This window comes from Mesoplodon densirostris, chromosome 2, assembly GCF_025265405.1.
Source record: "Mesoplodon densirostris isolate mMesDen1 chromosome 2, mMesDen1 primary haplotype, whole genome shotgun sequence".
NCBI lineage: Eukaryota > Metazoa > Chordata > Mammalia > Artiodactyla > Ziphiidae > Mesoplodon > Mesoplodon densirostris.
The window spans coordinates 1,433,403-1,445,168 of record NC_082662.1 but is presented as its reverse complement, the minus strand read 5'-3'; the positions used below and the strand labels follow the sequence as shown (position 1 = coordinate 1,445,168).

At 57.3% G+C, this 11,766-nt stretch overlaps 1 protein-coding gene across 1 annotated transcript in view; it reads left to right on the top strand.

The window, feature by feature from the left end:
- The first annotated feature begins 162 nt into the window (after positions 1 to 162).
- Positions 163 to 11,766, top strand: part of MMEL1 (membrane metalloendopeptidase like 1) — a 51,154-nt gene continuing 39,550 nt past the window's right edge. The window contains 8 exon segments of the mRNA XM_060091533.1: positions 163 to 219; positions 342 to 509; positions 787 to 869; positions 1,067 to 1,178; positions 5,614 to 5,667; positions 5,783 to 5,855; positions 6,660 to 6,736; positions 8,523 to 8,654. Of these exon segments, the coding sequence (XP_059947516.1) occupies positions 163 to 219; positions 342 to 509; positions 787 to 869; positions 1,067 to 1,178; positions 5,614 to 5,667; positions 5,783 to 5,855; positions 6,660 to 6,736; positions 8,523 to 8,654 (756 nt within the window).

Sequence of the window (11,766 nt, the reverse complement as noted above, 5' to 3'; positions counted from 1 at the left end):
ACCGTCCCCCTCCTCCCAGTCCTGGGGTGGGCTGGTGACAACCAGCCTCGGGAAGCAGAGCGGAGAGCTCCCCACTTGCCTGAGTCGCCATCCCAAGAGGCTCAGACACCCTCCCCTCAACAGCAACCTGGTCCCCAAAGCTGTGGCCCTCTTGGCCCACACATGGGGCTCGGGCCTCAGAGAGCAGCCCCAGTCCTGTCCCTGGCTTGGGACCTGCAGGTTGGATGGGGTTCAGGCCGGCCCCTCGTGGCCCTGGGGAGACGGTGCCAGCCCAGGGAGCCCTTCTCCAGGTGTGAAGCAGCCCTTGACCCTGGCCTGACGTTCGGGCCAGCCTCCTGCAGGGCCTGGGCCCCCTGAAGGACAAAACTCCCAAGCTGGGCCCCAAACCCACGCTTTCAGCAAGGTTGTTCTCCAGGGAACCCAGTGCCTCCTCCCCCACCTGCTGTGCAGAACCCTCCACCCCCCGAGGGTCCCCTGATGAGCGGAGCAGCCAGGCGTCTACTCAGCAGGTCTCCGGCAAAGCTGCTTGATGTCAGGGCGCTTCTGCATGGATTAAACTGAGCCACCCCTGCCCACCACAGTTTGCTGGGAAAACCTCTCCTGGAGGGAGCGGAGAAGCCCACCCTTGTCCCATCACCGGGGGTTTCAAAGAAGCCGGGTCTGAGTTGCGCAGGTTTTCTCTCCTGTTCCTGAACGCAACTGCTGGACGGGCCATCGGGTCCAGGGGGTGCGTTCGCCCGTGCTGTCCTCCCCCCAAGACGTCCTGCCCTCGTCCGTCCCCTCAAGGCCAGAGATCCCCGCGCTGAGCCTGTGGGTGCCCGACTCGCCACAGCTCTCCAGGACCTGATGCTCTTTGCGGAGCCCCCGACGTGCCTCCCACCCCCGGCTGCTCACTGCCGAGCTGGAGGCTGAGAAGCCGGGCCTGGATGTGTCCCAACAGAAGGCACAGAGGGCAGCCCTCTGCCTGCAGCCTGGCCGCCTGGCCTCATCGCCTGCCCCTGCTGGGCGCCAGGACTGCTCACAAGTGGGCCTCTCAGACCGCGGCTTCCTCTCCCCCCTCCTCCAGGGCAGAAGCTGGGAAGGTGGAGCTAACTGCCGTCAAGCCCCTCACCACCGAGCGCATCTCCCAGAAGCTTTTCACATGTGTTACTGTTTTCTTTTTCTCCCTGGAGGCTGAAGTAAGCTCATCCTGTTCTGAAAGCTGAGGCTGGAAAGGTCCAAAGATTCACAGATGGTCACAGTCAAGTTAGCTGGGATGTCTGGGGACCACTCCCAAGCTCCCGGCTCTCTGGGCAGCTTCAACAGAAGACAGGCCTACGGAACCTACAGAGAGGGGCTCATCCTCCCAGCTCCACAGGCCAAGTCTGCCCTGCCCCGACTCGTCCCGAGTTGACCCACCTCCACCTGGGCAGGGGGTCGTTCTCACATCTGCAGGTACACGTGAGGCCATTGTCCCAGCCTCCTGTTGTGGCGCTCAGTGGACAAGGACTAGTGGGCGCCGGACGGCCTCCATAGCGGAATGACCAGGTGGGTCTGATGTAAATCAGACTCTTCCCCCAGAGCAGATACTGCACCTTGTTTTCTCAAAATCACATTTCAGGTTACCAAGAAAATGTTTATGATGTGGTATAGAGAGCATTACCTACCCTCAAGGCAATAAAGCTATAAATTAATTTTTTAAAACTCCCTGCAGGTGAAACACCTCTTGGATCCAACAGGGAATCAAATCTGGAATTGCAGAATATTGGAAAAAATAATTGTGACAAAAACAGTCCAGGGAAGCCCCTAAGGGATACAGTGTCCAGAGGGAAGTTCACACCCTGAGTATATAACTGACCAACGAATATGAAGCACATCCTCATCTTGAGAAGTTAAAAAAAGACAATAAAGTAGAGAAAATCAGCAGGTAGGAATTGGTAACAATAGGAGCAGAAATTAATGAATTAGGAATAGAAAAATGGAAGAACTCGGAAATCCAAAATACAATTCTTCAAAAATCAAATAGATGAACCAGTAGCTGACTTAATCTAGAAAGATGGAAAAAGCACAAAGACAAATTTTTTTAAAGTAATAAGGACAAAATAACAGGAAATTTAATGAATCATAAGGCATTACTTTTCTCAGTTCTGTGCAAATAAATTTGAAGGCCTGGATGAAATGTATAGGTTCCTAGGAAAACATTACTTAACTAAACTAACTCCAGAGTAGACGTAAAAATTACACAGGACAATTACCGTGGAGGGAAACAGAAGGTTGTTAGGGAGATTTCCCCAAAGCAGCTCCAGTTCCAGATGGTGTCAAGGAAGATCTGCCAGCCTTTAAAGAACAGTCAACTCGTAATTGCTTTAAACTCCTTCATAGCCAAGAAAAAGAAGAAAAGCTTCCAAGTTATTTTTTTTTCTATCAAAGTATAGTTGATTTACAATATTGTGTTAGTGCCTGGTGTACAGCAAAGTGATTCAGTTATACATATATATGTATATATCTGTATTCTTTTCTTTCAATTCTTTTCCATTATAGTTTATTACAAGATAGTGAATATAGTTCCCTTCCAAGTTCTTTTTTGAAGAAAGCATGATCTCAATCAAATGAAAGCCACAAACCAATTTCATTTAGAGATTTCCAGTTCAGAAACCCTAAATGAAATACCAACAAACCTGAATCCAGCAGCACGTTAAAAGAATAACACACCACAAGCAACGTACACGGGAATGCAAGGATGGTTCAAACTTAGGAAAGGTGTTCATATAGTTTATCACAGAAATAGACCTAAGGAGAAAGTAAGTCCCACGACCCTTCCTGGGTCTGTAGCGGGGTCATGGGTCATGTGTGATAAGTCCACTCCAACATGTCATCTCCCTGTGCCTTTGGGTTCCTTCCTCTGGCACACAAGGGAGGTTCTGGCATCTCAGCTTCATTAGCTACAGACCACCATTAAGTCCAGATAGAGTCACTACCCACAGCTGCCATGAGCCAACACACAAATCCATAATTTTTGGCAGGTGCGCCCATATGAATGGAGCCAACCCAGCCCAGTGCTGGGCTCCCTCCACTGTGGTCTGACACCCCTAGACCCAATCCCCACACATAATCCTCAGGTTTCTCAGTGTCAATGAATTACATCTTGAAATTCTCTGGGTGGATATGCTATTTCCTTGTGGGAAAGATGTCTTACTTTCCCCCACCCTGAGTGTGGACCCTACTTATGGGTCTGGGGTCAACAGGGGCTGGGGGGTTGAGTAGAATGAGGATCCTCTTTCTAGGCACCTGATCCACGTGAGGTTCTCGCAGGGTTTATAGTGAAGAAGGGCTCGGGCTTCCCTGGTGGCGCAGTGGTTGAGAAGCTGCCTGCCAATGCAGGGGACACGGGTTCGAGCCCTGGTCTGGGAAGATCCCAAATGCCGCGGAGCAACTAGGCCCGTGAGCCACAACTACTGAGCCTGCGCGTCTGGAGCCTGTGCTCCGCAACAAGAGAGGCCGCGACAGTAAGAGGCCTGTGCACCTCGATGAAGAGTGGCCCCCGTTTGCCCCAACTAGAGAAAGCCCTCGCACAGAAACGAAGACCCAACACAGCCAAAAATAAATAATAAATAAATAAATAAAGTGAAGAAAGGCTCATCTCCTCAGACACTGGAGGGGTTCAGAGGGCCCTGGGGGTTCAAGGTTCTCGGCTTTATCTGAGCCCAACCAGACATCCCATTCCTCGTTTCAGGGTCCCATTCCTTCCCAATCAGTGCCCGAACTTTCTCGTAAGAAACTTGGTAAGGCTGTGAAGGCACCAACACTGCTGGGATTGTGCTACTCACAGGATCAAATGTTGTGTTTGACTTTTAGCCACATCAGCCCTGTGCTGGTGAGAAATGAGGGACTCTTAGGGCTGTGGCTGGAGCCGAGTGCAGACCTGAGCTCGCGGAGGTCCAGGACACCAGGGACCTCGCAGCTGCTGTCATTCCGTCAACAGTGGGGGCAGCCCTCGGTTCCCGAGGCCCAGATTCAGCTGTCGCATCACAGCCGAGCTCGGTGGCAGCTTGGTCACTCCCAAAGCCACCAGCTCGGTCACTCCCAAAGCCACCACGTGCCACAAGTCACAGCTCCCACGGCCTCAGGCCCAAGGGCACAACCAGGCCAGTCCCCAAACCCCATCTCTGGAGGCACTACCTGGGGCCACTCCTAGCGCCAATTTATGTGTCATCACGGTTCGCTCAGGAGACAGAAACCACACCCAGTGATTCAAATAGTGAGGATTTAATATAAAGAACAGTTAGTTACGGGGGTAAAATAACTCTAGGGTCATGGAAGTAGCAGCCGAGCTCCAAGACAGGCAACCCGGCCCTCGGCACGGGCCCCTCCCGCCCCCAGCTGTTTTCCAACCACATTGTTGGGCCAGGCACTGTACATCTGTCTTCTCTGACTCCGTGGCAAACCTTGTAGGGGAGGGGACCGATGTTCCAGCTATTGGGGCTGGGTTGGGCACTCAGTGACGGAGCCCTGGGGCACAGTCAGACCACCCTGGCCCCTTCCCTTCTGCCCAGGAGGCCCAAGGCCTGGCTTCAGGACGCAGCAGGCAGGGAGGGGGTGCGGGGGCTCCCAGAGGCCCGGCTCTCATCCCAGCTCTCCAACTGCCTCAAAACTATTTAACCTCTTCCAGCCTGGAGGTCTTTTCCAAGCGGGGCACCTCGTGCCTGCCTGCAGCGTAGACGGGCAGGGCCAGGAGAGGTCCAGTTCCCGTCGTGCTGAGGCCGAGAAACACGCCTGCTAAGGGATGCTGGGCTTCCTGCAGAGGACAGGACCTACCCCAGACCACCCAGCCCGAGAGCATGGGGCAGGGAAGGACTGGACCCAGCAGTAAAGGGCAGGCGCCTACAGGGTCTGAGGGTAGCCCCAGGAACAGAGGCTACTCCCTGCCTTCCATGGTCCCAGGACTGATGAAGGAAGGGATGCCCACCCCCTACCCTCATGGGGGGCTACCTTCTTGGACCCCAGAGCTGAGGCTGGGCCTCGGACCTCCACATCCCGCATCTACTGCCTGAGAGACAGGGAGGGGTGGGCAGGGAGCCCGCACTGGCCCCTGAGCTCACCTAGGAGAAAGGACTAAAATCCACCTGGTGGAGGTGTCCTGAGCAGCTGGGTCGCTGTCTGTCTAGGGACCTGGCTGGGGCTGGCAGTCTGTAGCTCCTTGGCCTGTGGACCCCCCTGCCACGCTGCCCAGCTTCTCTTGGAAGGGAGTCAGCACTGCGAGGCTTGGTTCCCCCCAGAACCTGCTGGCCTCAGCGCAGTGCCTGCGAGGAGGCCGGGCCAGGACCCCAGGCTCCTTGCTCCCTCAAAGTTTCTATCTTTCACTGATGGAGCTACAGACGGGGAGGACCCAGAACAGGGCAGTGCGGGTGGGAAAGCGCAGCTGAGCTCCGGGGACCTGCCAGCCTCTGCATCCAAGCAGCCTCTGGCAGGGATGGGGACCGCTCTGGCTGCACTGCATCAAGCGTGGGTCCCCAGGGCCGCCACACTCTGGGAAGGAGTCTCTAGCTGGCAGGCTGGACCCTGACCCATCTCTGGCTCCCAGGAAGGGCAGTTGCAGCTTCTCAGTCCCCTGACCTTGACCTCATCCCCATTCAGGCCAGCAGCCCAGACAGCTTCCAGGCCAGGCTGCCAGCCCCTCGCTCTGGCTGGGTTTGTTCGGGGGAGTGGAGGGCTGCCAGGGCAGCCAGCGGGCTGAGGAGAGCCTTGCCTGGGGGTCAGGGTTGGGTTCTGGATCTGAGCCCCTGAAGCACTGCCCTCCTCCCAGGGAGGGGGCCAACGTAAGAGGCCACCTGAACGTGGACTGGAATATTCCAACGAGACCCAGTGCAGGCCTTCTGGTGAGGGGGTGGCATGAGCGGCTGTTTACCCCCAGACCCCTGGCTCTGTGGCCTGGCCCCTGGCCTTGGACACCCTTACAGAGTCCCAGGGGCCTGGGAGGATCCCTCCGTCCTCTGAAACGGAGGCAGAACCATGCTGATGACCGAGTTGGGCCCAAAGAAGGGAAATCTGGCTCCTGACTGGGGCCTACTCCACGCAGAGCCCCCCAACCCGGCCCCCACCCCTGGGCCAGGGGCGCCCGCCTAACGCTCTGAAGCACTGGGGTGCCTCTGTGAAGCCCGGAGGGCCCCTCCTGTCCCCCAGCCAGGGCCGCCTGCCTCCTAGGGGTTAGGGTCTGAGCCTCGAGACCCCCCCAGGGGTGGAGAGGCAGCCGAGCCCTACACCAGCTGAATGTGGGTGTCTCTGGGTGGGGACCGCCCCCATCATGATAAGCAGGGACGCCTCCTCCCCTGACACCCCGGCAAGACCCCCAGAACCCACCAGCCTCACTGGGGATGGAAGGGAAAGGACCCCACGGCCAGGGTGCTTCTCTGGTTGCGACCTCTCTCGGGCAAGGTGGGCAGGGTGAGGAGAGGGGTCTGGCCTTCCTTCCCAGGAGCCTTGCGGCCCCTTCGGACTCCGAAGGGAGGGAGGGAGGAGGGGCAGGAGGTGGGGCCCTCAGCCTCCGAGGGACACCGCTCAGCAGGGAGCCTCGTGTCCCCTCCCCCCACACCAAACCAGGATGGAACCTGCCAGCTGTGAGCAGGGGGCGGTCCAGCCCTCCAGAGAACCCATGCCCTCATCACTGGCCTGGCCTCTCACAGCCCCACCCCTGGGAGCCCTCCCGACCCAGCCTTCCGAGACCTGCCTGTGGGTAGCGACCTTTCTGAGTGACCCGCAGGTGAGCCAGGCCAGCTTTCCTGGGCAGTGCGGCCGGGGGAACACTCTCCAAGCACCGGCCCATTTCCCAGGCCGTGGGGCAGGCAGACCAGCACCCCGGAAGTCAGCAGGGCAGAGTGAAGTGGATTAACTGAGTGATGAGGGGACTCTAGTTCTGATCAGAGAAAGAAGACACTGGGGACCCCAGAGCCACACGTGCCAGGCGAGGCTCAGGCCCAGCCATTCATTCATTCGACAGTCGTCGATGGATGCCTCCAAGGTCGTGGGCACCCGTCTAGGTCCTGGGGACCAGGCAGAAGGAGCCCCCTGCCCCCGGCACCGACGTTCCCGGTGGGGGGTGGGCAACAGAAATAGAAATAAGGGCCGTAGAGGCTGAACCGTCGGTGAGGTGGTGAAGCAGGTCAGGTCTGGGAGCAGGTGGGGGCCGGACCCGGAGAAGGCCTAGCTGAGGTGACCTTGAGCATGGACTTCCATGGGGTGAGGGGCTCAGGTGGGGATCCGGGATGGGAAGTGCAGAGAGAGGTGATGGGGGCCGAGGGGGCTCCTGAGATCAGAGCGGGCCTGGCTTCTCCTCTCTGGTTGGGTCACGTGACAGGTGATGCCAGAGGTTGAGAAACCCAACCCCCCCACCCCTCAGTGAGTCGGGACAGGTGTTGGCAGGTGAGAGCAGCTAACCCAGCCCTGGGCGATCTCCGGGCTGCGCTTACCTGCCCGCGGGCGGGTGGGACAGGGTCTGTCCTCTGTCCTGGGGCGGGGCTGGGCTCCGAGTGTGAGCTTGTGTGAGGACTGGAGCTCGGCAGGGCAGCCAGCTCTCTCCCAGGGCCCGGGCACATTTCTGGGTCAGGGCTCTGTGTGCCAGCAACAGAGGCATGCACACGAGCACACACACATACACCCAGGAGCATGTGCACACCTGTACGGGCACACATGCTCACTCACACGCACCAGGGAGCACGTGCAGCCCTTGGTCCGCTGTCCCCACCTGACCGGAGCAGCACACCCTCTCCTGCACACAGCAGCAGCCCTGGGTGTCTTCCACCACTGCTCACCGCCCAGCTGTCACCGCCTGGCTGGCTGGAGAAGGCGTCCCTTCTGTAGTGACAGGGTGGGGAGACGGCGGGAACTGCGCACCAGCCAGGTGACTCCTGGAGCTGCCCTGCCGGGGCCCGTCGTGGCCTACGTAGTCGCCGCTGCGTAGATTCCAGTCATTCTCGCCTCCCCCTTGCCCCTTGGGCTCCAGGCAGGAACAGTGGGCAGGGAGCCCAGTGGCCCAAGCCACCTCGCAAAGCGTGTCCCTGATGCACCCAGGCCCACAGCTCCCTGATGTACCCAGGCCCATAGCTCCCTGATGCACCCAGGCCCACAGCTTCTCAGCACAAGAACCCCAGGCAGGCTCCACTGCAGAAGCCCCTTGACAAGCCTGGGAGCTGGGCCTCTGGGTCCCGCGTGCCCAGCACAAGCTGTGAGCGGAGCGGCCCCGGACCAGCCCCAGCCAGAGAACAAGCTTGGAGGGGACTCCCTCCAGAAGGGACGGCCACCAGGGCCAGCAGGCTAGTCCTGCCCCACCCCCGGCACTCAGACTCTGGCCCGGGGAGAGAGAGAGGAAAGCCCTCAGGCACAGGCCAGCTGTGGCCTTGGGATGGAGAGAGGGACTGAGCACCCGCCAGTCTCAGGCAGGGCCTCAGGAGCTCCACACCCCGTCCTCCGGGCCCTGGCGCCCCAGGCTGGGTGGATGCCGGCCCTGGCCTTGGGCTTGGGCTTCTCAGCTGTGCGCTTTCCCCGTCTAGAGACTTGCAGTGAGAAAGCCCGAGAGCCCAGTGGGGACGGTGGAGGCCGCCGGCCGCGCAGGGCAGGAGCACCGAGGCTTCCTGGAGGGAGGGCGGCTGCTGCTGCTGCTGCTTCTGGTGACCGGCGCCCAGGTCCCCACAGAAGAGGTGAGTGAGGGCACCCCCTCCCCTCGGGCCCGCCACCGACACCCTGCTCACCACCTCTTCCCCACGTGGCCTCGGCAACGTCTATGTGCCCGCTCACCTGGATAAGCCAGCCATCGAGCGGGCAGGTGGGGTCTGCTCGGGGCACCGGGGGCTGCCGGGCTGTGCTGCAGCCTGGAGAGAAGGGGCACTGACCTGCGGGGGCCGGGGCCCTTCCAGAAGGCTCTACCCAGGCGCCGGCTGGCACAAGGCTGGTTCTGCCGGCTCTGGGCTGGCGGGCCCCTGCAGGACTCCCGAGATGCTGCAGAGCGGTTCCCCCCACCCACGCCGCGTCTGCGCGGCCCCCTCCCCTCCCCTGCCGCACAGGGCGCTGCAGTTCCCGGCCGGCCCAGCAGCAGGAGCCCGCGCTCCAGCGCTGGGGACCCGCGGCACAGCATCCCTCCAGCCAGCGGGGCTCGCCTGCCGCCCCTGCAGAGAACCTGCTGGGAACCCCCTCGCGGCCTCCTGAAGGCCTGGGTCCCCGGGGCCTCGTGGCTTCCCAGGCTCTGCTTTTTGCACAATGGTGGGTGGGGGCCAGGCCGGGGTCCTAGGGAGATGGGGATGCCAGGGCCACCCTGCAGGAGCACCCCCACTCATAGTCCCTCCCCCGTCTCCCCAAGGCCAACGTGGAGGAGCCTGGACTGTTCCCGCCTTGGGTCTGGAGGCACTGCGGGGGCGGGGGGAGGTGCTCGCCTGCCTGCACCTGGGCACCAGGTGGCCCGGGTCAAATCCCAGATGCACCTTACTCCCGGCAGGCACAGCCTCGGGCGCAGCTGGGCGGTGCAGTTGGTTCCTCCTGCAGGTGGGCGGGTGGACGGGGGGCGGTGTGGCGGGCTCAGGACTCAGGAGGATCTGCAGGAGAAGCCCTGTCCACGGCCCCAATAGTAGGCAGCACAGGCTTTGCTACTAGAATATTCCCTCACTGGCCAGAGCCACCTGCGCTGTGGTGGGACCATCCATCCATCACTGGGCAAGGCTGCTTCTGAGAACCAGATGCGGGTGCTGCCCACAGATGTGCTGGGCGGGCCCTGCCCAGGGCTGCTCCCACCTGACCAGGAGCCTGGCCGGACCCTGCCAGCTGCTGCCGTCTCTGGCCCCTCCGGGTCTCCTGGCAGGGTCGATGGACTCTCCATCTCCATGGGCACGGGCCGTGGGGAGGGACCACTCACTGCTCGGAGAGCCCTGGAGAGCCCAGACCCCAGGGAACCTCTGTTCAGAACTACTGGGCTGCAAACACCTGGTTGAGAGGCTTCCAGGGGACAGGGCTGACCCCCCACCCCACGCCAGTCCTCATCGAGGTGGTACCAGCCTGACAGCAGGGACCCTCCCTGCCCAGCCTGCCTCCTCCTCGTGGTCCCCTAAATACAAGTGGGGTCTCTGCCAGGGCCCCTCAGGCAGGACTCTGTGCCCCTACCACCCCGAAATGACCCAAGCCGATCTCGGCCTCAGGTCCTGATGGAGCCCGTGGAAGAGTTTAAATGCTGCATTATTATTTATTTCTAAAGACTTTCTCATCCACTATGGTTTTGTGGGGTTTTTTAAATTGATTTATGAGTTATTTAGAAATCTCTCTTTTTAAAATTTCTAGATGCTTGGAGACTTTTTCTTAGTTACCTTTTTAAATTGGTTTCTAATTTAATTGCACTGTTGTCAGCAACTGTGGTTTATGTGATATTGATTCTTTGGTATTTACTGAGGCTTGTTTTAGGGCTAATACACAGTCAGTTTTATAAATAATCCACATGTGCACATGCAGTACACACAATCACCCTTAAGTGAAAGTGGAGATACAGACAGAGGTTTAGATGCATCCATTAAGTCACTCAAATCGTCTATATGTTTGTTTTTTTCCATTTTCTTGACCTTTCAATTCTTGAAAGATGTGTGTGCTAAAACCTTGCCCTAGAGAACTATCAATTTTCTTTGTAGTTATGTCAAGTATTAATTTGTGTGTTTTAAGGTTAAACTATGGGAATTCCCTGGCTGTCCAGTGGTTAGGACTCCATGCTCTCACTGCCGGGGACGTGGCCAAAAAAAAAAAAAGCCACATTATTATGTGGATGCAAATTTAGAATCAGTGTATCTTCACTTTGTGTGATTATGTAGCACCCCTTTGTATCTTAACAGTGCCTTTTGCCTTAATATGTTTTGTTTTAAATTCTGTTTTGTCTGATATGAATTAGCATTTGTTCTCTATTTTTTCCATCCTTTTTCTTTGAGACTTTGTCTCTTTAGCTTTAGGTGTGTCTTTTGGAACCGTGTACAGCTGGATTTTGTCTCCATCTTGTACCTGGAGGACTTAGTCTATGTGTATTCACACAGAAATGTACGATTTTTTTCTGTTGTGTTCTTTTGTGTTTCTGATGCCTCTTCTTTCTCTTTCCTTGCCTTCTTTTGGATTGATCTATTATTTTTCACTCTGTTTTCCTGCAACTATCTTGAAAGTTTTATATTTCTAATCCTTTTAATGGTTACCTTAGATTTTTGGTTTTAATATTTATTTCAAAAGTTATACATAAACCTTTTTCAGAAAATTGAGTGTTTTTTAAATAAAACTTTGAGTGGGAAATACAATCCCTCACCCACAATCCTGCCTCCTGGAATTCTGCTCCTCAGAAAGAGCCATATTCATTGTCTAGTGCAGAGGTCTGCAAACTATGGCCTGTGGGCCAAATCTGGCCCACTGCCTGTTTTTGTAAATAAAGCTTTATTGGAACACAGCTGTGTCCACTCACTCATGTATTGTCCGTGGGTGTTTTCAGGCTACAAGCGCTAAGTTGAGTCAGTGAGACAGAGTCTGTATATGGCTCACAAAGGCTAAAACATACGTTGTCTGGCCTTTTACAGAAAAATATTGCCAAGCCCTGGACTGGAGTGTCTAAGCCTCCTCTTTGGACCCTTCTCTCTTTATTGTCAGCGTTAGATCACAGGGAGGCATCGTAAGGCTGTGGTTCATACCCAGGCTCCTGAATCTGACAGCCTGGTTGGGCTTGCCAGCCCCCCACATCCCAGCTGTGTGACCTTGGAAGGTTTTCTTCACACTTCTGTGCCTCAGTTTCCT